The 25,974-nt window shown below is 43.6% G+C and overlaps 1 protein-coding gene across 3 annotated transcripts in view; it reads left to right on the forward strand.

The window, feature by feature from the left end:
* The window catches only part of ROR1 (receptor tyrosine kinase like orphan receptor 1), a 174,451-nt gene extending 148,740 nt beyond the window's left edge, over positions 1-25,711 (forward strand). For 2 of the 3 annotated variants that reach the window (XM_075508912.1, XM_075508914.1), the window contains exons 5-10: positions 11,239-11,325; positions 11,440-11,567; positions 12,753-13,070; positions 13,960-14,205; positions 18,547-18,758; positions 22,710-25,711. In XM_075508912.1, coding sequence (XP_075365027.1) covers positions 11,239-11,325; positions 11,440-11,567; positions 12,753-13,070; positions 13,960-14,205; positions 18,547-18,758; positions 22,710-24,134 — 2,416 coding nt within the window. In that variant the 3' untranslated portion in view covers positions 24,135-25,711. The remainder of the gene's footprint in view (positions 1-11,238; positions 11,326-11,439; positions 11,568-12,752; positions 13,071-13,959; positions 14,206-18,546; positions 18,759-22,709) is intronic. The other variant, XM_075508913.1, reaches the window with a different exon arrangement.
* Positions 25,712-25,974: the final 263 nt, after the last annotated feature.

Here is a 25,974-nt window from a genome sequence, read left to right on the forward strand (position 1 = left end):
TCAAATGGAACCACAGATACGCATTTCAGGACAAGAGTTACCACATTGGGAGGAACAAGGCTACACGCCTGTAAAATTAGTTATCTGCAAGTAATTATTGGTATCTGGATTAGTAGTGGGGCGTCTAACGGCGATGCACGGTGCTGAGCAGGTACAGGACTCACGCGTTGGGGTACCAGGGTGCTGAAGTCCGTACCCGTGCCCCCCGTTCAGACGGCCCTCGCACACGCTGTGTGCTCCAGCATCTCTGTGGGTAGAGCTCAGCGATTTGGCTCAGCAGCTTCGGCAGGATCTGTGAAAACTTTTGTTAAATAAAAGGAGAAGTAATATAGCTAATTTTTGCAGTGAGTTTGAGCTTATGGTGGTTACTGTTATTTTTGTAGCAATTGTGGACTATAGTAGTTCTTGATGGGTGCAAATTTTTGGTCAAATAGTAGTTTAAACAAGCTAACATTATACGTATTATTTTTAATTAACTTGTGCTGAGGCATGTGTTTCAATTTTAATTCAAGTGTCAGATTTGTGAAGTCTGTTTTTCATCATGCTTAAGGTTAAAATATTAGGTCACCAGAAGAAAGACCTGTTTGAGTCACATAAGACAAATTGAATGTTAGAAGGAAGGAGAGGGGAGGGAGGAGCAGAAATAAAGCTGTGACTTCAGAAAATAAGGTAAAGCAGGAAAGAGTTAGTGAGAGATAAAATGGGCTGCAGAAGTTCTGAAACTCATTTTGTAGTGCTCAATATTGACTCTTGGTGCTTACAAGTTTTTGTATTGGTTAGGAATAGTTCAAAGCTGAATTCGTGGTGTCCTGAGGCCCAGGAAGGAACGGGATATTGCCTTCTGTAAGAAGTCCCTCCTGGGCAAAGAACAATCTGCAATAGTTTTATCAGGGAATAAACCAGGTCTTTAAGACACGTGGCTGAAGAATGGGAAGCTTGGGTGTCCTTCCACAGGAGAGAAAGAAAAAAAAATGCATAGGATGGAAAACCAGCTTGAAAATGAAGATACGTTCCCATGTTATTTAAATAGTCTATGTGTTAATGCCGTAAAAAATTGTCTTTTGCTTTAGATGAAATGTTTTCAATTTTTATGTTCTCATTTATGAATGTGTGTTATTTCCAATGTATTCCAGAAGACTTGACTATCCTGTTGCAAAGGTAGGTGTGTATCATGCAGTAGCAAGCAAGATCCCTTTTGCTGTTTCGGTTGTCAGCAATGAATAAGCAGTTGTGAGAGAGACAGGAATCATTAGCAATGCTAACTGGGAAATTTAAAATGTTAATTTTTCCTTATAAAAGGACATCTGACAAAAGAGATTTAATGTAAGGCAAACAGAAAGGTGTTACTTAAAACCTTGTTATTATTCTCACCCTCTTCTAATCACAGGGGTTCAAAGCACCCTTGTCCCTGCTGTTTTCGCAAACCAGTGCTCCTCGGAGGACCCGGCTCCTTATGCATTAAAGCCTGGTCCTGCACACTTTTGGTGTAAAGAGACCTTCTCATGTGGTACCGACTGCTTGAACACTCGCTCTGAGGCCCCATTATGCCTGTAAAGAGGCAGTAAAATATTTGGGAATAAAGCCCTTAATGTCCAGATCAAGCCATTTGAATAGAGACTCAAATTTGACTGTATTTCTCTTACATTTAAAGTTTCTTTTTTTAATGTATCACGGAGGTGCACTTTTCTGTATATTATGAGGGGGAAAAAAATCAAATTTGTGGGGGAGATGCACAGTGTAATCTACAACTTATTGCTCAATGAAATCTGAACAACCTCTGTAACTTCATGTGGCTGAATAATGAATGAATTCCTTCATATTGGGAATTTTTATCTGACTAGAGACTGAATACAACCTAGAGTATGTCCTTTGTGATATGAGCTATTTGTAGCCCTATGTATATCCTCCTGGCAGACCCCGAGAGGCAGAAGGGTGTGTTGTTCTCCCCTTCCTATATGGAAAAGCGTTGGCCTCATGCAGCACCAAGCAAACCTGTAGTAACTCTCCCATACGGCAATGCTATGGACGGAGAACGGTCTCTGGGGAATATCAGCTTCCCGGTCAAATAGGTCACTTAAATACTTTTCGTGCATATGAAAGCGATGAGATGTTTGATTAAGGAGCTCCGTCGGATCTGGTGGCTTGGTATCACTTGTACAAATAGAGCTGCACCAAGCCGTGATGGTTGGGCGTGGATGGCTGATGGAGATGCGGCAGTCGGGCTGTAGTACGCTTCGAGGCTGCTCATAAAATGTGCATTCAAAAAGGTCCCAGTTATTAGGGATTTGGACAAAAATCTTGAGGGATGGGGCCGAGGCGCTTAGATGGAGGAAGTCTCTTCCCTTTGCCTGTCTGTCTTATTTTGTGTCCAGCTCCCCAGCGCAGTGCCCGAGGGTTGCTCTCTCGCCGTGTAGATGGACGTGGATGTGATACGGTCTGGTCCCGTCCGCCCGCTCCCCAGGGCCGTCACACCAATGGCCTGAGCCCCTGCGGGACAGAGGGGGAGTCTGGTATCGCTCAGGGCAGAGCGGCTGCAGCCAATTTATGGGGTGAAGCTGATGATCGTTCCATCAAAAACTCCTTATCTAAAGGTTAATGCCTGATGAGAGGTGGATAAGGAACGTGTGTGTGAGACCATTGCGGCTCTGTGAGGGAATCCAGGAGGAGGGAGTGTGTTTTTCTGTGCAGTACAAGGGTTTGATAGAAGAGGCAACGTTTAACACTTGTAATCTTATCCTGCTTGACTGCTCTGCAAAAACATTTTACTTTTTTTTTTTCCTCTGCATCTAGAAACTTGGACGAACCGACCTTCCAAACATAACCTTAAAATAGCTTTGTCAAACAAAACATAAGTGCAAGAAGTTTCCTGCCATTTCCATAACTACGAGCATATGATTTGCAGTTCATCTTGAATAATGATGTAAGAAATCTGCCAGGAAAGATCCAAACGCTGTTACCAGGGCTGTTTCCTAACCAGCTGCAGCTGCTGAGCAAGCGCGCGGCCGGCTCGCACCCTCGCTCGCGGGAATGCCTATTGACTTTGCAGGAGAAGTTTTGGTAGGGAAGGGATTGTTATAAAGTGTTTAAGAGGAGAAAAAGAGTGAATCTCGAAGGCTAACATCCCAGCTAATTTATTTATCCGTGGTCAATATTTAGATCAAATTCATGCCCACTGTTACTGAGCCTTTCTAGGCAGCTTTTGCTTCCCTGAAATGAGTCATTTTGATAGTCATTTTGTAAAACTTTCTTACGATGACAAAGAAAAACACGCAGTAATTGCTTCGGCGCGTCCTTGCCAAGGGATTAATTGCGTGAGAGATGTATTTTATTAAGCTTCCAAAACTGTGGATGCTGCCGCGCTGCCCAGATGAGGTTAGTAGAAAACACATGTCAGCTCTCACCAGTGATGTTTATGGCTCTGCACAACCCTGCCTCCTTTCAGCACCGAAATCCTCGACCGAGAAGTGACTGGGGGAGGGGAGGGCAATGATACGCAGCCCTGAGAAACGCGCAGACCAATATCTTGGGGTAATCGTAAGATTCAGGGGCGGTCAGGGAATTTTGTCTGTCCCAGTTTTGGTGGAGAATGGCCATAACGTGGCCTCAGCGCTGGCCTGGGCCACTCGGTGCCATCTCGTGTGCTAAGCTGTGCAAAACAGCAGCCCGACCTCGCGTTCGTTTTGGATGCTTTATCCGTCTCTGGATCGGAGGCATGGTGTTAAACCAGCTATCAGCCTGGAATGTGAGATAATGACTAAGTAAAGTAGTTACTTAGGCAGGCCATATTTGCTTATTGATTTTTTTAAATGATTATTTTTAGGAACCAGGTGTATCAGTGGTGCTATGGGACTCTGTAAATTTAATGATGTCAAAGGACAGCATTATTAATTTTTTATTTTATGCCTATGCTTTTCTAGTGAACCATTTAAACCCTAGCTGCCCTGCGACTTTAAAGGGGTGTCAAAACAGCAATAGCTTATATTACACAGAACTTTTCCTTAAATTACACAGTGACGTGCAAGTCTGGGCAGTTCTCTTCTTTTTGCAAGGTAAAACGCAGCCCTCACATTTCTGAAATATTGTTATGAAACAGAGCCAGTATGTTCCCATTTTCAATGTGAGGCACAAGCAACTGGGTTTTGCTCTTTGGAAAGTATGACAGAATATTATTCATCTGTTTGCTTTAAGGGATATCTGCCAAGTAAAAACTCTTTTCATTTTATTCTGTGTGAAGCTGGAACATGAGTACAGAACAAAATACAATTTATTTAACAATGCACGAGTAATTTACACAGCATTAATGCATGTACAGAGGGTATATTGGATATATGTAACAATAAAAATAATTTATTGATACACCTTTTAATTAACTGCAAAGTTTTCTAGAGCATGTTTCTTCCCTCCGTGCTGTCACCTATCAACATTGATTATGAACTCAACTCCCCTAGAGCAACAGGGCTCTGTTTTAGGCTGCAAATGTGTAAGTGCATGATTCAGGCGTTAAGCAGGACCTTTTCGGTGCAGCTCTTGAGAGGGCACAAGAGTCTCCTCAGGCGCTGTGCGGATCCCTGGCTCTGCCGGGGCACTTGCCCGTGCCGGGAGCTGAGCCGTCCGCTCGCACTTGTGTTGTCCCGCTGCAGCAAGCGGCAGCTTTTCCTTGGAAGAGAAGGGGATAAAGCACTTGGTTGTCTGAACTAGGCAACGTTGGCTGCATTTTCCCATCAGTACTCTGCTGTTGGATATAAATTATTTAGATAAACAGCCCTGACTAGTTTAGTGCTATGGTAGAACATTTTTTTTTTTTAAGCAAAACAAAACGCCTTTCACTTTCTAAGTGAAAAAAATGTCTGGACGGTCTTCACATAGAGCCAAAGCTACTCCATCTCCACTTGGTAGATCTCAAAGATAATACAGCATTTATTTGCTTTTGCTCTTCAAATCGGTAAATCTTCATAAATCAGTCTGGCTTTGCACACATACCTTAATGCCGTGCTGGCTTTACACGGCCGTCTTCCAGTGTCACTGATCGTTATGATGTCCTTTCCCCTGCTGCTTTTATTAAACCCTCACTGCCTCTGTGTACATGCCCCTATTTACACCGCTGTCAGTTAGAGATTTGGCTACTGTGGTAATCCAGTGATCCCATCTAACCAGCTAACTAACAGACCTAAGCCTAAGTATATATTGTAGCAGGCTGGTGTTGGAACAGGCGTTGGGAGGGAGAGCGATGCTCCTGCCTCTCGTCTTGGGACACTCACAGCATTGGGACTTTGTCTTCCCCTGTCCTACATCTCTCCTTTGCCCATTTTCACTCAAGGTATCAAAATTAGTCCTGTATTTATGAGTCTTTCTTGTTGGGTACTCATGCAAATCCTTCTTAAAGCAAAAGAGAAAAAAAGAAAAAAAAAAAAAGGAAGAAAGAAATCCATGGGATGTGGTAGAAATGACCACACAATTACACCATCTTTGGAATATGTATTTTTAATACATTGGATATTGTAAAAATAAATACAACATGATCTCACAAGGTTCAGTTTTTCCTATTAATTTATTAGATACTTCTAAGTGAACTCATGTTAAAGCCTGGTTACAAAGCTTTTGCTAAACTAAATTCCTGGACCCGTTGTTGACATTTGCTGGGAATGCTGTTTAGATTCGAGCAATTTCTGGTAATTGAGAAGACTGGCAAGAAAAGGCAGTATGTTGGGAAGTGGACTTTGACGGAGAATCTTGCAGAAATGGTTTGTATTTAGAAACCAGACTGCAGAGATGTGTTTGGATGAGGTGGATACCATGCAGCCCCTCCAGGTTTAGTGTGAGCCGATAAGAAACAAATCGCCAACTGATTGTATTGCTTTTCCGCTGCTGCAAGCTACTTCGCCTGGTTTGCATGGGGATGCCTGAAAAGCTGCTGCTGTTTCAAGTCAGAGGTAGTTAGAAATTCTCCCCGGTTTCAGGCTGCAACAGAAAGTCGCTGCGCTGGGAGGCAAATCAACCTTTCGATTCACTGGAGCCGTCACACCACGAGCAGAAGAGATAAAGAGATCTCTCCTGGGACGGCCCTTGTAACTACCTCCTCTGGGATCCAGTGCAAAGTCAGAGATTTTAGTCTTCCTTTCCTTTCACGTTTTTACGCATTACTGCATCTCCCACAAGCAACAACCCTCTGGGGAGCTTCAATTAACGAATCGCTGTCTCGGGAGGGCCTGCTGCGCCCAGTCCTGCTGCCTGTTGCTGATCCTGCGTTCGCCTGGAAAAGGGCCAGGGAGCTTGTGGCGTGCGGGAAGCGGCAGACGTCAGTAACGGGGTAACCTTTACAGAGAGCAGCACCTCCATCGCACGTACGAAGCACCCCTGCGTTTCGACACCGCAGTGATGCAGCAGTGCCGCGGCGGTGCCAGACCCAGCGATGGATGGCGTTCGAGTCTCGAACCGCTCTGCCTTTCCTGAATGTGCTTTTTCATTCACCGTAAGGTCTTTGCACATGCAGCCATAAGCACTCTTTTGCTTTCAAGTTTACCTCTTCGATATGCCAAAGTCAGATGGGGTGAAAGAGAATATCCCAGACAGAAGAGAAGGATCTCGCCGTGAAGTTAGGTAACAGAGAGAAAGCCATTGGGAGGGTCTGAGTGAGAAGCAAAGGGAAGGAGGAGAAACATGAACTTGCACCGGCCGTTCTTTGGTTTAGGGTTGGTTTATTATTTTGTTACAATTTCAGTATGTGAAAAGCTGCTGGTGACCCAGGGTTGACAGATGTAAATATTGCTAGCACAAAACGAAAGAAAATTAAAGAGGGGAAAGTGAACCCAAGCAGTGACAGTGAATTCTTTGTCAGTTGTTTGCAAATTTTTTTGTGTGCTGTGACTTGGTCTCTCTTTCTGGGTCTGTCTAGGTGACCCTTGCTGAGACCTTTGTCATCTTAAACTATATGTGAAGGACAGGGTCCTTTTACTCATACAGGCACTTACTCATATTCAGCTGTACCCAGAGAGACATGAGGTACCTTATTACGGTGCTGATCTTTCTATGCAGCCTCTGTAATCCATAGAAAGACAGACGCTGGTCAAGCTGGGCTGCATGAAGACCCAGTGCATGCCATGTTGATGCAGGCTGAATTGGTGTGAACGCCCTGTAAAGCTCTCACTCAGTCTTCTGTAAACTTTGTGCAATCAGATACTTAAAGACACCTGAGTATAGTGTAAATTTAACCTGTGGTACTATTATTACGTGAAGCCAGAAGTATTGTCGCAGAGGGAACCGCAGCAGGATCTAAAAGCGATGGGTAAGCTCCAAGATAAACATTAATGCTAGAAATACTTCAAGACCCAAACAGAAAACAGAGTGGAAACCAAATCTGAAAAGAAATAATCTTAAAACACTGCAGTGCTGTATCATCTGTCTGTCATTAAAATCCAGCGCTTTCCTTTTTCTTGTGTAGTCTTCACTGCATGGTCGCCAGGGCTTTGCAGGGTGCAGGCAGCGGAAGAAGCGGGATTTGGGGGGGGCAGCACCCAGACCCCAAAACCTGTGCTGCCATTAGTGCTGAAGTTGCTCTGCGCTGGCATCTGCGGTTTTCACCTGCTGACTGCTTGCCTCTAGTTCAGCGGAGAATTTGCACAAGTGATGAAGTCCATCCCCACTCAGCAATGCCTAGGGCTTAGATTGACTTCCATTTCACTAGGATTTAAGCTTGTCTGTAAATTTTAACACATTAATTGCTTAATCAGGCCTAATTTACCTCCTGTTTGAGCCAAAGGGACCCATCCTTTCTCTGTGGGTCCTCAGATCAGGACCATGAAGCAGGTACACATTTGAGTAGTGATGCTGTGATTTGCTTACAAAAAGCACGTGAGGTATGCAAAACGTGAACTATGTAAAAGGAATCGGTGAGCTCAGCCTTGATCCCAAGAAACCGATAGCTGCGTTTTAAAGCCAGCCGCCGAAACGGCTGCCAGTTGGCAGCAGGAGGTGGGGAATGTGTTTAAGCCGCGTAGGAGCTCTGCGTGCTATTGTGGGCTCCGTGTCAGGCTATGGCTCTGCTTTTGGATGAAACGTCTGGCGAGCAGAGGGTGTTCAGCCTCGGCAGCAATCTGTTCAGCGGGAAATGGTCTTAGACGGAGAGCTGGCGGCTGCCCCCCCAAAATGTTGTATTGTGGGGAGCGATGGCTCAGGGAGTGTCCATCTGGCAGAGCTGCAGCTGCATTGGCAGCGGCGTTGTCTCCAGGGCTGCCCTGGATATCGCTGGGTGCAGCTTCGGTTGCCCGTCAAGGACCGAAGGGATGCCCAGGGAGGCCCTAGGTACTAGATGTAAACATTTCCATCCTGAGCCGTCTCATAGAAAAGAGCTGCAGGAGTGAGGGAGGGGAAGAGACATCATGAAGAGATACAGAGGCAAGAGGGGATTTTGTGTGAACCCTGAATGGCTGACGAGGGATGACACAGAAACGGAGCCAGGGAGTGAGATGCGGCCACTTGTTCACTGACGAGCGTGTGCCAGTAACCACAGTGATGTGTTACCAGTCTCTGATCAGGCCTCCTGTCGTGGGAGCTGCTATTTTGAGCTCCTGATAGCTGTCAGGAGCAATAGATGAACCTCACAGCCCAGTACTTCCCTTCTTCATCACCGTGCCCAGGCGGAGCAGCTCTGGGAGCGGAGACCAGGGGACCGTGTCCTCTCGTGTCTCAGGGGTACTTCTGTCATACTCTGATGCTCCAGTTCCTTTCATTTGATTTATCCTTCTGCCCCATTATGGAGCCAATTTCCAAAACAATTCGAAGTAGGCCCTGCTCCATTTGAGCTACTAATCTCATGTTTTACCTCTATGAATTCAAGGCTGGCATGCAGCCCCGGGAGGGCAGAGGTGGTGGGATCCAGGCTATCCTCTTTACTCTAATCTTCACCTTCGGAGGTTATCTCCAAAATCCTGCTCCTCGGGGCATTTCCATCCAGGTCAGGTGGTGTCCCTGCTCACTCCCAATCCTTGCTGCATGCAGCTATTGCAGTTAAATCTTCTTTAGTTCAAAGGTGAGCATCAGAGTGAGGTGAGTTTGCTTTGTTGGTACGTTAATCACATTCCTCCTGGTTTTGTCTTCTCTGTCTAGTTGTGTGCTTAAATTGCAGTGCTTGATCACCTTCAAGAGCAGTTGCTGTTAGGTGTAGTCCCTGAGTTAAATTCCATAATAAATTATAATAAATGAATAATAAATTATATCCTGGGAGGGGATTTATTGATTAGAAGATGGAGAATTGACCTCCAGAGCCTGCAGTAGCTATTGTGGTTTTTCAGCTCAGATTTCAGCTGTTTCGTCTTCTCTTCAAGAACCAACAGAGTAAAAATACTTTTGCCAGAGCTGACTCCATGCAGAAGCACACGGATGTGGTTGTGTGTCTCTGTTTACATCTCAGAGTGTCTGTGTTGGCTGGGTACTATCCATTATCCGAGGCATCGCAGCCCACCATCGCTCTAGTTAATGAAGAGTTTAAGTGGCAGTTTAAAGGTTGTGCTTTTGCAGTCCAATTTTCAGTGTACTTGGGAACATCTTGGGACCACCATCCAATGAAGCCTGGGCCCCTTCCCGTTGATTGCTCCATTGAAGTGAGATGTCTGTGGAAGGAGGTTTCCATCCCTACCATCCCTCTTTCCCACCCCTCCGTCTTCACAGTCATAAATCCCTGCAGTTCATTCACGGTGTCTAGCTTCTCCCTGTGAACTGGAAGACAACGCTGCATGACTCCGAGGCCGGTTATCGGGAGCTGGTAGCTGAGGAGTGCCGGGAGATGTTTGGGGTGTCCTGGAAGGCGATCCTAGCACTTCTTCCCACTAATCCCATTAGCTCGCCCTGGCCACTGTGACAAGGCGCTTGGGAGCCCGGCTGCGAGGCCGGCCGCTTGCTCTAAGCCATGCACACAATGAAAGGGTGACTTCAAAGAGGCTAAATGTAATTTGCATTTCCAAGCTCTCACAGCCAAGGTCTTCAGGAGGGGATGAAAGTGTCTTTTGTTAAACTTAATGGCAGAGTTGATTACAAAAGCTCTGATTTTTCCCTGTTAACGGTATAGTCTGGTTCCACTGCTAGGCTTTCGGCATCTGGGGGAGGATGAATTCTGCAAAAATGAAAAGCACACAAAGAAGGTAACCTGTTGCCTCCCCAGCTGTGATCATCCTTGGGGATATTCCGTTATCATTTCTCCTAATTTGAGAGCCATGTAGTAGCTGGCTTGGGTGGGTATGGGCATGAATAACAAAGAAATTATTAGCAAATTTTTATGAGGCATATCCGGGGCCTCAGCAGAGCCACGGTGTCTGTCTGTCCAGAAAACGGGTCCCAAATATCTCCAACCGGATTCCCAAAGCAAGGAAGTAAAAGGGCTGCTTCATGCAGTTGGGTGCATGTTTCAGTGATCACGTATGCAAACCCCTCCTCAAAACATCCATAAAACCCTCTCTGTTGTGTGCCAGCACTTAGCTGTCGATTATCTGTTCAAAATAAGCAGTGACTGGTCTGGTCTTCAGAGGTTTAGTAATTTCCTTTCTTTGCTTTGTTTGAAGAATATTGGCAAATAATTTCACATCTGGATTTATGTATTAAATGTCTCCTATATTGCATAAAACAAAGCACCTAATGAAAGAAATCTGTCTATTTAACTCCTGTCTTAGCTTTGGTTCTGTTTTAGCAATAACTGTTACCACACTCATGGAAGATTGAAGAAACATTTCCTGTTTCAAGGGTATCAGTGCTGGGAGTGGTTTCATTTTCGAGATACACTTTAAATTCTGTCTCTGGTAGCATGACTCTTCCTGCTTCTTTATCAATATTAAGTGCAAGTTTGGTTCAAAAATAGAAAACAGCATGTTAGCTGCTTTAAATAAACATAAATCTTTTTTTTCAGGCAGTTTATGCTTTCTCTTCTAATCAAGGCTGGGTATATTCCTGAATATAGCCTTCCCCCTCATGCAAAAAGCATTCATTTCATACAACATTAATGCGTATTCTGTCTAACCTGAAATGCCACTACCTGTTTTTACCAGGCAGCTGAAGTTTTTTTTTTAAAAATAACCATTCAAGATCTTGTTGCGTAGAAGGTTATAACCCTTATATTCACTTCGGGGTCGTTTGTGAGATACTGAAAAATACCTGCGGCAGTGTGGGAATCCTTGAAGGTTAAAATCATCCAGGGCACAAAGCCCGTGCCATGCTCCCTGCACTACCTAAAGACCATATAATCCCTTATCACAGGCTCTTAATGGAGGGGAAGGCGGCATGTGGGCTCCTGCGCCGGGTGAGCGTCACCCAGAACGAATCGCAGAGTGCAAGACAAACACAGTAAGCCCCTCGGATCGGCCTCGAAGAATACAAGTGCCAGCTCCCTGTAGCGACATTTTGTTGCAAAGTCGCATGTGAAATGTTTCACCCTTTTGTGTTTATGATTGATTTCAGTGACGAGTATGAAGAGGACGGGTTTTGTCAGCCCTACAGGGGGATTGCTTGTGCACGATTTATTGGAAATCGAACCATTTATATGGAGTCTTTGCATATGCAAGGTGAAATAGAAAATCAGATTACAGGTGGGTAAAATGCACTTGCTTCTTCCCCACGAAGCTGTCTTTTCCCCAAAAGCTGCTAGAGTTTTATAAACTGCAATACTATTTTTATTTGCTCTTTATCCTCTCTTGCTGTGAACTCCCCACCACAAAGCTCGCCCGGGACTCCTGCACTGTGCGGTGTCTGTGGAGGGAGTCATCTGAAGAGTGACAATCTGAGCAGCCTTCATGTCTCTGCTCATCCAGCTCCCCCAAAGGAAACTGAAAAATTATTTTCCAAGGAGAAGCTGTGCATTTACAGCTTCTGGGAGTCTCATAGCCAGGCTGCCTCGTGCTGCTGTTACCCAAGCAGATTTTAAAAGTGAAGGGAGACCAGACTTAGTTGGTTTTTACATGGTTGAGATCATTTAGGTGCTGGAAGAGGCTGCATAAATAATCCAGCAGGTAGTGGTTTTCCTTTAGATTTAGTAAAGAACCGGTTTTCGTCTTTTTTGTGGGAGATGTGCTGATGGGGGTGCTGAGTTCAAACTGAGGCCTCATAGATATCATGATACTTCTCTGGTTTTGTATATAAATTAACCTTGGCCAGATCCTAGCCACGGTAATCTTCTCTATATTCAGATTTTCTCTTGCTGTCAGAATATTCCAAATTTCTCTTCCCCCTGGAGTGTTCTTCCTGTGTCTCCAAACACTGTCAGCATTGCGATAAAGGCTTTTGCATTGCTCACAGGAAAGGCCAGTGGTTTCTATACAGCCAACAGTTCATAATCTTACACCATTCTGTTTGAAAAGTCATTTGGGATAGTATGAAAGCTGTCATTTTCCATGAAGGTACTGGTACTGTCATCCTGCAGCCTGCAGGAACTTTGGTTTTTACCTGTTGGGCAAAAGGCATCCAAATATTATATGACTTTGCAAACCATTATAAATTATTTGGGGAAAAAAAAAGTATAATTAGGTTTGGGGTTTTGGTAACATGCTTAACATTAATCCCGTGTTGAAAACCAGATGTATTTTCTCTGTCAGCGAAATCAGCATCGTTAATAACTCTTAATGTAATTAGTGCTCTGTGTTTCTGGAAGGCCCGTTCATCACCTGAACATCTGAAAATAATAGTCGCAATGGGAAGTGAGGGTTATACTGGGAAGGCAAGAGCACAGGAATAAAATTCCCACCGGGTTAAGTAAAATCCTTTTGTATATTTTACAGCTGCCTTCACCATGATTGGCACTTCCAGCCATTTGTCGGATAAATGCTCCCAGTTTGCTATTCCTTCGCTGTGCCATTACGCCTTCCCCTACTGCGATGAGACTTCGTCAGCTCCCAAGCCACGAGACTTGTGCCGCGATGAATGTGAAATTCTGGAAAATGTCCTGTGTCAGACAGAGTATATTTTTGCAAGATCTAATCCCATGATTCTGATGAGATTAAAGCTGCCCAACTGCGAAGATCTTCCCCAGCCAGATAGCCCCGAAGCTGTCAATTGTATCCGGATTGGGATTCCAATGGCAGATCCCATAAATAAAAGTAAGTGAAAAGCATCTGTGCCTCTGTGCAAAAAATACAGCAGTGAAAAGGTTGGCTGTAAGGGCTTGTGCATCAGAGGTGGAGCTAGTGCTGGGCTTTGAAAGCTCGCAGATGCCGCGCTCTCAAATTACCCCACTCCCGCACTTCTCCCCTGGCTAGTCCAGAGTAGGTAGAAATTCAGAAATATTTTTTCCTTTATTTCTTTAGCTGCCTCTGGGTTCACACTAAATACTGTTTATTGATTTCAGGTCTTTTCTAATTAATATGAACTAGAAAACAATGACAGTGTAAGCATTCAAATACAGGGGAACGTCAGTAGCTTCAGCCTCCCTGTCCTCCTACGACAGCCCGATGTGCTCCAGCGAGACCACGGTGTAGTATAGGGTGCTTATCAGGAGGAGCATTCATAGGGGCCGGGCCCATGGCTGTCCCTGGCTAATACAGCCTAATTTTAGGCATTGGCTGAGCTCGCTCTTTGATCAGGCTGGGCTGAAGCCTGTTCACAACCCTTATACATCTGAATAGGCAAATATAAAACGTGGCTCCCACAAATTCTCCACCTTCATATGAAAATAATGGCTGCAATTCAGGTTCCCACTGTAGTTTTTACTTCTTTTGTGTATCTTATATTAAAAACGCTTGGCATAAGCTGTTTTCATTACAGAAGCATAAGCTTTAAATCCTCCCAGGAATGTGAATGCAAAGCAGGCCCTGCGTTACAGCCGCAGCAAATTGGGAGCCCGTGCTTCCAAACTGGGTTTACCGGCCCCGAGCCAGCAGCAGTGCGCTGGGGCTGGGGGACGCTGGCAGCTCGCCGCCCCCCGGGTGCTGCAGCCATCTGCCTTGCCGCCACCAACTATTGCTTTGAATTATTTTTATTTTTTTTCAGATCACAAATGCTACAACAGCACAGGAGTAGATTACCGGGGGACGGTGAGCGTGACCAGGTCGGGGCGGCAGTGCCAGCCGTGGAACTCACAGTACCCCCACACCCACACCTTCACCGCCATCAGGTACCCCGAGCTCAACGGGGGCCACTCCTACTGCCGCAACCCAGGGAACCAGAAGGACGCCCCGTGGTGCTTCACCTTAGATGAGAACTTTAAGTCTGAGCTTTGTGACGTCCCGGCATGTGGTAATTACTGACCTTTTTCACGTTTCGTTTTGGAACAAAAAGGGGAACCGTTTTGTCACGTCCATACAGCCCTCCTGCAAAACAGGAGCTCAGGGGAGCTGTGCCCAAAGTGTCTTTTTTGAATCCCTGAAAAGAGAGCTGTAGGAAAGGCTAACTACAGTGTTTGTAGCTAAAGCCACAGCACCCCTGCCCCGAGGAGACCTTTGAGCCCTTACTGCCCGTGCAGCTGGCAAAGCGGTGGCATGAAAATATTTTACTAGGGAATTCCTGAGCGTTCCCCAGAAGGTGGTGAACCAGCAGCGCGTTACCAGCCCGAGCGTCCCAGGCTTTCCAGGTTGCTGTTACCATCAGTACAACTCCTGAGTCCAAATTAAATTGGATCACAGAAGTTGCACGGTTGACGCTGATCCACAAAGCGGTTATAAAATGTTCTCCATTTTGCTTGGTTTATTAAAAGCCATTTTAATAAATGTAAACCTCATTTAACAGAGCTCAGGCCTTGTTTAAAAAAAAGAGATGATCTTGCCAGATCCTCTTAGCTGTATTTTAAGTTTGTGTTTACAGAATTGCCCTGGCTGCATTTTGATTTTGCAAAATGAAAAAAAATGGAGATTCAGCTCTCATTTTATTCTGCTTTTCTGAGACCGGGGGGAAATGGATGGAAGGCTTGAACAAATGGTTCCTAATTGTTTTATCTGCATTTAAAAATAACAATATTGGTAGCGTGCCAAGAAAAAAAATACAGCTATTTGCATGGACATGCCAGAAATGCACCCAGAAATGTTCTGGCAATTCACGGTACAAAGTTTCACACAAAATTTTATGTTGCCTACAAGTTGTCACAGTAACATTACCTTTCCCCTTGGAAAGGAGATACCTTTTGATGTTACTGTTCGATAGCCAGAACCAAATTAAATTATTTCTGGTTATGGTTATGAACATTCCTGCAGTGAGACATGTTCTGAGCCTGCTCCAAAGTCTTTTTCAATTAATGGAAAGATGGGAATCGATGCCAAAATGGGATCTAAATTATGTTCTTACTGAAAGAGTAGATGAGGGGAAAGGCAGACAGTCTGGGCTGTATCATGTGCATCTCAAACCCTCTCTAACATTCATATACGCTTTTTAGAGTCCTGTATCTCTTTCACTATTATTTCAGTGCATTTAACTTCTGTTATTTTTCTTGTTAATTAGGCACAGTGATAGACTGACTACACAAGAGTAGTTCAATCTATATAAACTGTTCCGAAGATCTTTTTCAGCCCTGCAGTACAAAAATCTGGATCTCGGTAGCAGTCAGGAGGACTCCCCTTAGCATGCTGTCAGCTCTTGGCTCTCCACCCCGGGAGCTGCGCGGATGCAGGCGCAGGCGCCTGGGCTGTGCCGGGTGAGGAGACGTAGCTCAGCCCCAGGGGCAGCTCGGTTTGGGCAAGCTCAGGGGTCTCTGCACGTCCACCGCCAGCGATGCTGTTGAGCTTTCTGTACTCCACGGCACTGCCGCTGTACGACCTTTCAGCTATATGCATTTTGTGTTTTCTCCACAACTTCTGGATAATTGGGTAATTAAGAGTTGATGGGGGGGCTGCTTGCCAGGCCCCCTCTAGATGGGCTCTGAGATCCCAGGACCGGCTCAGTCTTTTGATCTGAAATAGCTGAAAGCAGGACGCTTTTGGACGTGTTGCAAAAGTCTCTGATTTGAGCGTTTTACTAGATAATAAATGAGATAGGCTGGCTGGCTTAAAGAATTCCTGACAAGGGGTTTAATTACCTCTCACCACTGCCTTAAATGGTACTCGCTGTACAGCTGGGTTATATGGCATTATTATTCTAAATACAGACAAATAGAGCTATATCAGGTGAGTAGTAATTTAATTGTTAAATGCTAATCTGCATATTAAAACCAAAATACCATGTGGGACTTGCATTCTGCTGGTTTTGCACTGGCTGAAAGAGCCATTTCAGGCACATTTTAATAAGTATTGTGCATTCTGCCTCACCAGGACATGCCTAGATGGGAAATGGATTTAATTAGGGTGGCTCCCAAGAAACCTATTAACCTAATGAGGCTTCACGGCAGGGGCTGCTACTTAATAAGAATAATAATTCCCTTTGACTGGAACAGCTCAGGTGATGAACTAGTGCCCAGGTCTCCGTCTGCCTTGTGCTGATGCTTTCTTTTTCTTTCTTCAACTGTATCTTTCAGTTGTCTCACAAGCTGCAATAGATTCGTTTCATAAGAGTTTGTCAACCTGACTATAGGAAGATGTGAAACATGGAGCAATTTGAGCATGAGGCTTAGCAAAGACAAACGTAAGAAGGTTTTGCAGGAGAGGGGAAGGCGCTGATTGTGTGTCCATGCTAGAGGGCAGCAACTCATGAAGGAAACCTGCAGTGGGTCCACACTGTAGAGCTGGACGTTCACTGAAGTCAGGGCGAGAGCACACACTGCCCTTTCGCTGGGCACAGGGAGACTGTAACGGGGACGGTGCTTTAGTCCTCTCTTGTTTCCCAAAGGCTGTAGAAATATTTGGACTACCTCTCCTCCCAATTAAAAAACAGATGGCACGACTTAGTCTAAAAAAAATGGTCAGAAGGGAGCGTGGGGGGAGCAGAAGGACAGCGTGAGCCTGTAAGAGGAGAGGGGTTATGCAAAGTGACATCCAGAACCATTTGAACTTTGCCTCTGTCACAATTTGAGTCAAACCCAAGCTTCAGATCAAGTTCATGTTTAATTAAGTGCATAAAAGATATCTGTGTGGGCTGCTAAGCACTTCTACAAATCCAGCCTGGAAAACACAGACAAACAAACTGAAATGACCCTGTAGGAATAATAAAACATTCCCCGTTCTGCCAGAATCCACTAAGCCTGATGCTGCCTCAGACATTCACCACCTCCCTCAGAAACAACCAGGCAACGGCCACCAGTCCCGCAGCTCAAGGTGATCCTCAGAGTTCCTGGGGTGCCCTATAGTTAGTGTGTTAATCTGTGCGTAATCGTACCCTAAACTTTATGAATGCTCCTGGGAAATACCAGAGCAAAGCAGGCTTCAGCGTCCCCGTGCTCAGAGCAGTCCGGCTGGAAGGTATGTCCTTGTCAACGCAAGCGGGTGCTGCGTGAACGCGAGGACGTGAGCTCCTTCCCGAAGCCTCTCTCTCCTCTCCCACTGCACCTTTCCTCTAAGCAACGCGCCCTGTGAAACCAGAGCCAGCTGGAGGGAGGTGAGTGTCTGATGTCCCGGCTATGCCTTGCTGGGCAGTGGTAGAAGAGGGTTTCATGTTTCTAGAATTAATCATTCGTTCCCTAGCTATGAAGAGAGCTGTGTGCAGAGGGAGCAAATATTGCAGCTAGCATTCGCACTATGTTAAATAAACCGGCTTCCCAACCTCTTCCGGATCCTTCTTTTTTATCCCTGCTCTAGCTTTCCTTTCAACCATCATTGCCCTGTCCTTCGTGCCAGCATTTGCCACCCTGCTCAGATGACACACGATTAGTATATAGTTGGTAGAGGGGTGGGTTTTCCCATTAGCCCGTTAATCCTATTAAGACCAAGTCCTCAGTATGTAAGATTTTTTTTTAAGGTTATGCTACAGCTTTTGTCTGTGTTCAGACTTTTTGAACCCCTTTCTTGACTTCCTGGGATAAAAAACAGGACTGTTCTATTTCTTGCCATTTCCATGCATTTCCTCCCCTTTCCCAGGTGTTCTCCAGTTCTTCTGCTCTAGAGTCCCTAATCATCCTGCTCCTGCACCTAAAACTAACTAGAAAATAAGTTTTCAGTTGCACATGGTGTTTGTTCGAGTGCCCTGGGTGGCCACACAATGCTTTGGCCAACGCTAGGAGATGTTGAGAGCAGGAGGCTGGAAATAAATAGGGGGTAAAACTATTCTTTTTAACAGTTCCCCACATTTTTGTTGGATTAAGGAAACTATGGCACCAAAACCTAATATACATATTAAAATAAGGAGTCCGTAATCCCACCAGAGCCTTTCTTCCATAAGCTGGTTTAGAAATTAACTTTTCTGTGGACCTGCATGAGACCATTACTTCATTTCCCCCCAAGATAGCCACCTCACAGGATTCAGCTATTTCATGACCATAAGTAGGTTTGAACTGACATGCTGCAGGGAAATTGTTCCTGGCCATTCTGTGTTCTTACTGAAATGTTACTCAACAAAATTAATTGCTCTGTTAATACTAAGGAAATAAAACAGCATTCAGGGTGGATTGCAGTAGTATTACCTGGATGTTTTCTTCTTCTTAACACTTGCAGTTGGCCCAGGGATGGATTTGACTCTGTGGGATACTTCATTCATTGTTTTGGTTCTTTTTTTCTGAACCAGATTATAAGGATTCCAAGGAAAAGAATAAAATGGAAATCCTGTATATCCTGGTGCCAAGTGTTACTATTCCCCTGGCCATAGCCTTACTCTTCTTCTTCATCTGCATCTGTCGCAACAATCAGAAGTCATCCTCCCCTCCTGTTCAAAGACAGCCTAAACACGTAAGAGGACAAAATGTGGAGATGTCAATGCTCAACGCCTATAAACCAAAGGTAATCCTTCATTTCTGCTTCGACACTTGCTGTCTGTAAAGGCAGGGAGTGAAATGCTTTTATCAACTCAGCGCTGAAATATTAAGCTGATTTCCAACATGCATTTTCTGCTGGTGCCTTTAGCTGTAATTTTTGTAAGGACTTCTCTCATCAGCAGTGTAGCAAGCGTGCTGGACCTGTAGAGGTAATTCCTATGTGTCTGTGTATCTGGATAAATAGGGGCTGGAGTTTTTTTGTAATAAAGCAAGCAACTCATTACTGAAGCATCTCTAAATTGCCTCATTTAAGTTAGAAAGTAGTGCAGATAAAGATGTGATTCAGCATTTTCTCAAGAGAGTTTTTTCGTGGGTCTGCTGTAGTCATATGTCATCTTTCACTCAGCTGAAATCACTTTGGAAAGATTTGTTCCTTGTTTTTTCAGGCTTACCCATTCTCTCAGTTAAAAAGAGAAATTACCAAAACAGAGCCTCAAAAATCTGCCTGCAGTTCTGGCCAGCACAGCTGACGCATCGTGGATCTTGTTGCTGGTATTGTTTTGCTTCACTGTAGTCCCAGGTTCACGAAGCATTTTTGAAAATCATTTAAGATTTAAGCGTGATTAACCTTGAGCTCCTTGTTTATTGGCAGGGCGGCCAATTTGCAAACCTGTATGGGTTACCCATTTCAGAGCTGTAACCGCCTTCTGCCACCTACAGGCAGAATCATGTCCTGGAAAGAGTGTTTGCCTTGGTGTTTTTAGCACCATGCCAATTCTCTTCAACAACTTGACGGAGAGTGTTCTTTTGAAGCATTTCAGAGTGAAAATCAATATCTACAAGGAATTAGAATAGAAACTGTGTAGGCTGTAGTACCTGAAACAGTCAGACATGCCTTTGAGTAAGCTGTTATTTTTGTTAGAAAATGACATAGCAAAATGAATCCAAATTCTGATTTTATTGCGTTTCGGCAATGTAAACTCTAATCTTCAAATAGCGGTGCCGTAGGTATTCTTTCAGCAGAGCTAATCACAGCATCAGGAAAGGTTACCCTTGTGTTTCAGGAGCTGTGTTCTCCATCTCTGAATAAATTCTGGAGTAGTTTTCTTCTTAAGTTCAATAATGCAGCTACGGCATGCCGCTATTGCTTGCTCTTAAATGTCAAGTTTGTAGAATTAGATTATAAAGAGTTCATTGTGGCAGCCTAGGGAAAAGGACTTAAGTAGCCGTATCCCGTGCGATCCAGGGAGTGCCCTACAAGGGGCAGGGATGGATGGAGCTGTGCCACCCAGGCAGTAGGTGCTCTTTCGAGGGTGCTGCCCTGGGTGTCTGCGGAGCTGCAGTCTCAACGCAGCAGCGACAGACACAGAAAGTTGTTGCAGAGGAAAATTCCAGCTCACCACCAGCTCACAGAAAGAGTAGGAGATTCCTTTTAAGTCAGCGATAAAAGTAAACCCACTGTGTGGCCGTGCTGGAAAACGCCGTGCTGCTTTTGCCCATTAGTAATACAAACTGCATACAGAGGCATTTTTACACGGCGTAATGCTACTGCTAGGATTCCTGTTTTAAATAGTGTTACAGGCACTGGGTGCTGCTGCGGGGATGCCAGCAGGACTGTTGTGCGGGTTATCTCTTCAGGGTGGTCAGACAGAGTTTGGTCTATTGGTATATTTTAGCTCCTCAGCCCCACACATACTGTCCCAGTGAATTTATCTCGATTTTCCTTTAAGGGTCTTCATTTCAACTTGCATGTACAGCTTAGAATAGGTGAAAATGTTATTCGTTAATACATGCTTAATATCAAAATGTAGGTAATAATACAAAAAAAACATTTAATTAGGGAAGCGTCAAAACTACAGCTTGCATCCAACTTCCATGGAATGCTTTGATAAATTTGGATTTGCTTCTTGGTCCCCATTCTACTAGATATTTGGGGTACAAGCCTGGCTAAACTGAAGATAATGGGAATGTCAGCATCATTTTAATGAGGTCACAATTTTGACTTAGGCTGCTGATGCACGGATGCCTTTAGCACACAACATAGGAAGGCAACTTGCCCAGAAATGTTTGCAAATATAGACCGCGCTGTTTTCTCTTTATGTTCAAAGTCATATGCTGCAAAAAGCTTTCCATCTGATCTATGCTAATTCTGTATTTTCCCACTGGGAAACCCAGCTCTCCCTGTCTCAAATGTTTTGATTGCCTTTCAAACAAAATTTTAAAAGAAAGGAAGTCGAATCCTATTTTTAAATACTGTATCCAGTATTAATGTCAACTTTGGGTAAAAACAGTCTTAGACTTCAAACTCCAACTGAGGTAGATGTGTGTTTGCTCATACAAATAAAAACGTTAGCATTTCATCCAAAAGCCTGGTTCAGTTTTAAGGGATTTTAATTGCCTTCAAAAAATATAATAAACTAAGCTCGTCTTGTCGTTCACCTAATGGAAGGAGCCGATAAAGAGATAGAGGCGGTGGGCTTCACTCTTGCTGCTCTCCCTTTGTACTCGGTTTACTTTGGCGTGCTGCCTCATATGTATTTTACACTTCTTTACATTTTGTACACCGATGTATGACAAATACTTGTCAAACAAAAACTAAGCAGATTTATAACCGCTTAACTTGAAATGAGCCCTCCCTGCCAAAACTTTATGACTTCATTTTCTTTCATAGTTTTCCACTATGTTGGTTCAAACAGACGAACCCAGCCTCGGGTCAGACAGAGGTCATTTCACTTTCATTACTAAAATATAATTTACAATATGCCAGACCTAAACAAGTTTTAGCCTAAAGGATTTGTATAATATAAACCATCTGTTCCTCAACAATATAGCTAATTTCCTGCCATCACCGTACAGTCTACTGGCTGCCTGCTTAAATGGCATTATTATTATTATTATTATTATTATTATTATTATTATTATTATTATTATTGCAGTATTTGTCTAAAAGTCGTAAGTGGTCAATACGATTAGAATTCATTTATGCTAAAATGTCATTTTTTAATGACTTTTTAAAATGTCAGCTCTTTTCCTATATTGCCACTGTAAAGCTGCCGTTATATTATTTCAGGAATGCAAACGCTAATGTTTACTCTAATTTACGAAACATGATCCCAAACTCATTAGCCTTAAATTACTACCTATGGCTATACTGAGGACCCTAAATGAGTGGGTTTGGGTGTAGGTGTTACAAGCACATGTGGCAGTTAACGTCTGAAAATAATACAACTTCTTTAGGGCCTAAGGGTGAATATATGCACCCAGAATAACAACAGAGTTTTTTAAAAGTTTGCCTTTCTTCTTTGACCACTATCTCATTTTTCCAGCTGACCCTGTCCCGCATGTTTCAGGACTGAACACTGCATCAAGCGTGAACAGAAATAGTCTCTACTGTACATTGAAGGGTTAATAGCAAAGTCAAGGAAGAATTGGCTACAAAGACATAGTTTTAAGCAAACCAGTTTTCTGCTAAAACTTTAGGCCCTGGCCCAGAAAACACTTCAGCATGTACTTACTTAAAGTATGTGAATTGCCTCAATTCCTGAAATTAGTCAGATTCAATTTTAAGAACATAAATGCCCAAGCCCAAGTATATAAATGCCTTTGCTGAAATGCTGATGGTTCCTGCATGTATTTAGATCTAATACTACTTGTATCTGATCTTGTGTAAAGGGTAAAAAGAGGGTAAAAAGTAATTCTAAATTTAGTTTTGGAGCAGGGTGCACAGAGATTAGGCGGCACTGAGCCCTGAGCTTTGTGTCCCTCGGGCTGTGTCTGGCCTGGGGCTGATGCCGTCACACCAGTGCCCACGTCTCCGAGGGCTGAGCAGGATCATTGCCAAACGGGTGTGCGGCCCAGGGAGCCCCTGTGTCAGTCTGCTTGGCTTTCAGACATCCTGTGCGAAAAGATCTTTTACTTAAAAATATGTTTTCAGTCCTGTTTTTCTGACATGCTTTTGCTGTCGTTTCTTTAACAGAGTAAGGCTAAGGAGTTGCCTCTGTCTGCGGTTCGTTTCATGGAAGAACTGGGTGAATGTGCTTTCGGCAAGATCTACAAGGGACATCTCTACCTTCCAGGCATGGATCACGCTCAGCTCGTTGCCATCAAGACACTAAAAGACTTTAACAACCCCCAGCAGTGGGCAGAGTTCCAGCAAGAAGCATCTCTCATGGCCGAGCTCCATCACCCTAACATCGTTTGCCTCTTAGGTGTTGTGACCCAGGAGCAACCCGTCTGCATGCTTTTCGAGTACATGAACCAAGGAGACCTCCATGAGTTTCTCATCATGCGATCGCCGCATTCAGACGTTGGATGCAGCAGCGATGAGGATGGGACTGTAAAATCCAGCCTGGACCATGGAGATTTCCTGCATATTGCAGTCCAGATTGCGGCAGGGATGGAATACTTATCAAGTCATTTTTTTGTCCATAAAGATCTTGCCGCTCGTAACATTTTAATTGGAGAACAACTTCATGTGAAAATTTCAGACCTTGGACTCTCGAGAGAAATCTACTCGGCAGATTATTACAGAGTTCAAAACAAGTCTCTCTTGCCAATTCGCTGGATGCCACCAGAGGCAATTATGTACGGCAAGTTCTCTTCCGATTCAGATATTTGGTCATTTGGAGTTGTTTTATGGGAAATATTCAGCTTTGGACTTCAACCGTATTACGGATTTAGTAATCAAGAAGTCATAGAGATGATCAGGAAAAGACAACTGCTGCCATGCTCTGAAGACTGTCCTCCCAGAATGTATAGCCTGATGACAGAGTGCTGGCATGATCTGCCATCCCGGAGGCCACGATTTAAAGAAATCCATGCCAGGCTGCGCTCGTGGGAGGGTCTTTCAAGTCACACTAGTTCTACTACCCCCTCCGGTGGGAATGCCACCACTCAAACGACTTCCCTCAGCGCAAGTCCAGTTAGTAATCTCAGTAATCCTAGGTACCCTAACTACATGTTTCCAGCACAAGGTATACCACAAGGCCAAATCGCCGGGTTCATCGGGCCACCAATACCTCAAAACCAGCGATATATCCCCATCAATGGGTACCCGATTCCAGCAGGATATGCTGCTTTCCCAGCTGCCCACTACCAACCGCAAGGTCCACCCCGGGTAATCCAGCACTGTCCTCCTCCAAAGAGTCGTTCTCCAAGCAGTGCCAGTGGATCGACTAGCACAGGTCACGTCACTAGTTTGCCGTCTTCGGGATCCAACCAGGAAGCAAATATTCCTTTGCTATCTCATATGTCAATTCCTAGTCATCCGGGGGGAATCGGTATTACAGTTTTTGGAAATAAAACACAAAAACCGTACAAAATTGACTCAAAGCAGTCTTCCCTACTAGGAGACTCCAGCATCCATGGACCTAATGAATCTATGATTTCAGCTGAATTGTAAATAAGCGAGGCCTTTGTACATATAACTATTTACAATACAAACTAGAAAGTCGTAGAAAAGATTTATATTCAAATATTTTATTAAAGATTCTTCTGGTTGTTTAACAGACATTGCAGCAAGTATCTTCTGTGAAGTTTAACTGCTTAACAGGATGGGCAGACTCAACCAGACAAAGATCGTTGTGGTATGAATACTCAGCTTTGTCAATGGACGCATTGTTCCTTTAAGTGCCACCGACAAGTCAAAAAGGGGAAGGGGGATTTTTTTTTTTTTAATAAAAACGTTTTATCATATGCTTTTTCACAGCTTTTTAAACCTCTGATGTGGTTTAAAGCACAGAAACTTTTTTATACTGAAAACATATTTTAATATTTGTCTCTTTTTTAGGAGATGCAAATATTCGGAGATCTACTGGGTGTGCAATTTCAGTTCCAATAGCTAGTTAAAATATTTGTAAATTTTGCAGTCAAGGCTTATGTTTCAAATATGTGATCTGAGAGCTGGATAAATTACTTCAGGTAGGATTTTGGTCTTTTGTTAAGTTGGAAGTCTGAGTTCAGATTCAGACCAAAAAAAGTCATTTATATGACAGCAGAATAGCTTGAGTTACCAACTCGCAGTCTACAAAAAGCATCTGCTATTGGCTGCTGAAGATGGCTGGAGTTCTAAGAAATTGCCTTAAAGGAAATGAAATTAAAGTGTTTTAATTTCAGAACCTGAATCAACTTATTCAAAGGTAACATTTCATAATCTAGTAGTTAAAGCAGAAATTTTATATCCTTTTGTTGCTATGCAACTGTTTAACGGAAAGGCTTCAAACCACAATTTTATGTATGACAATCAGCTTTCCCAGGAATATTTATTGTTGCAGATCAATGTGTAATTTCAGTGACTATGACTCCAGTAACCCTGAAAAAAGGGAAACTCACATTCCATCAGGCAGCAAATCCATTGATAGCAATTTTGTCTATCAATTCTAATAATGTGAATTAGTGTCCACTTTCAACTTAGAAATATGACATTTGTATAATTGCTAAAAATTCATTCAGGTATAAGTGATCTAGATTATTCATTTGAAACCACTTTAATGAGTTACAAAAGTGCTGTGTACATTGCAGTTTTTCACAGACTTTTTTGTACTGAATAGTATTTTTATTGTACACGGAACAAAAACAATCTTTTGCTCAGTTGACAATGTTGTATAATATGACTTTATTTTTATCTTTTTGCACAAAAGTGTGATAATGTTTTGTACAGCAGAAGTGAAAATACATCTCTGCGTTTTATATCTTGGTCTGTTTCTTTTTATTTTTAACCTGATGTAGATGTTCTTGAAATATATTATGGTGATATTCAGCCACTACCTTATACAAATATTTTTCTTTGTTTTCACTGCATGCGTTTAATCACTGTATTACTTGATGATTGATTTATTAATTATGGGCATTTCAATTAGGCAAGCATGAAAATGTAATAACAAAGGCTATTTTATAATTAAGATATGTGCATTTTTGTATTTCACGTGCCAGAGATGATATTAAACACTGATTATTTTATGCTGCTGTTTATTAAAACATTGTTTTAACATAAACATATCGGTATTTCCTCCATCTTGGTGTAAGATATTTGAAAAGTTTCATCTTTAACAGAGAGCTGAAATCTGCTCACTCAGCTCAGGCAGGGAGTCTGCGGAAACGCTCGCTTGAATGGGACATGAGAGTGTTGCAAACCATATTTGCAGACAGATTACTTAGGGGTAGCATACAGAGGCTTAAACGAATATTTGTATTTGCAGAGCACGCCAAAGAAGCGGGACGGCGTAACTACCCTGTGAGGATGA

The sequence above is a fragment of the Mycteria americana genome, chromosome 7 (genome assembly GCF_035582795.1).
Source record: "Mycteria americana isolate JAX WOST 10 ecotype Jacksonville Zoo and Gardens chromosome 7, USCA_MyAme_1.0, whole genome shotgun sequence".
NCBI classification, from domain to species: Eukaryota; Metazoa; Chordata; class Aves; order Ciconiiformes; family Ciconiidae; genus Mycteria; species Mycteria americana.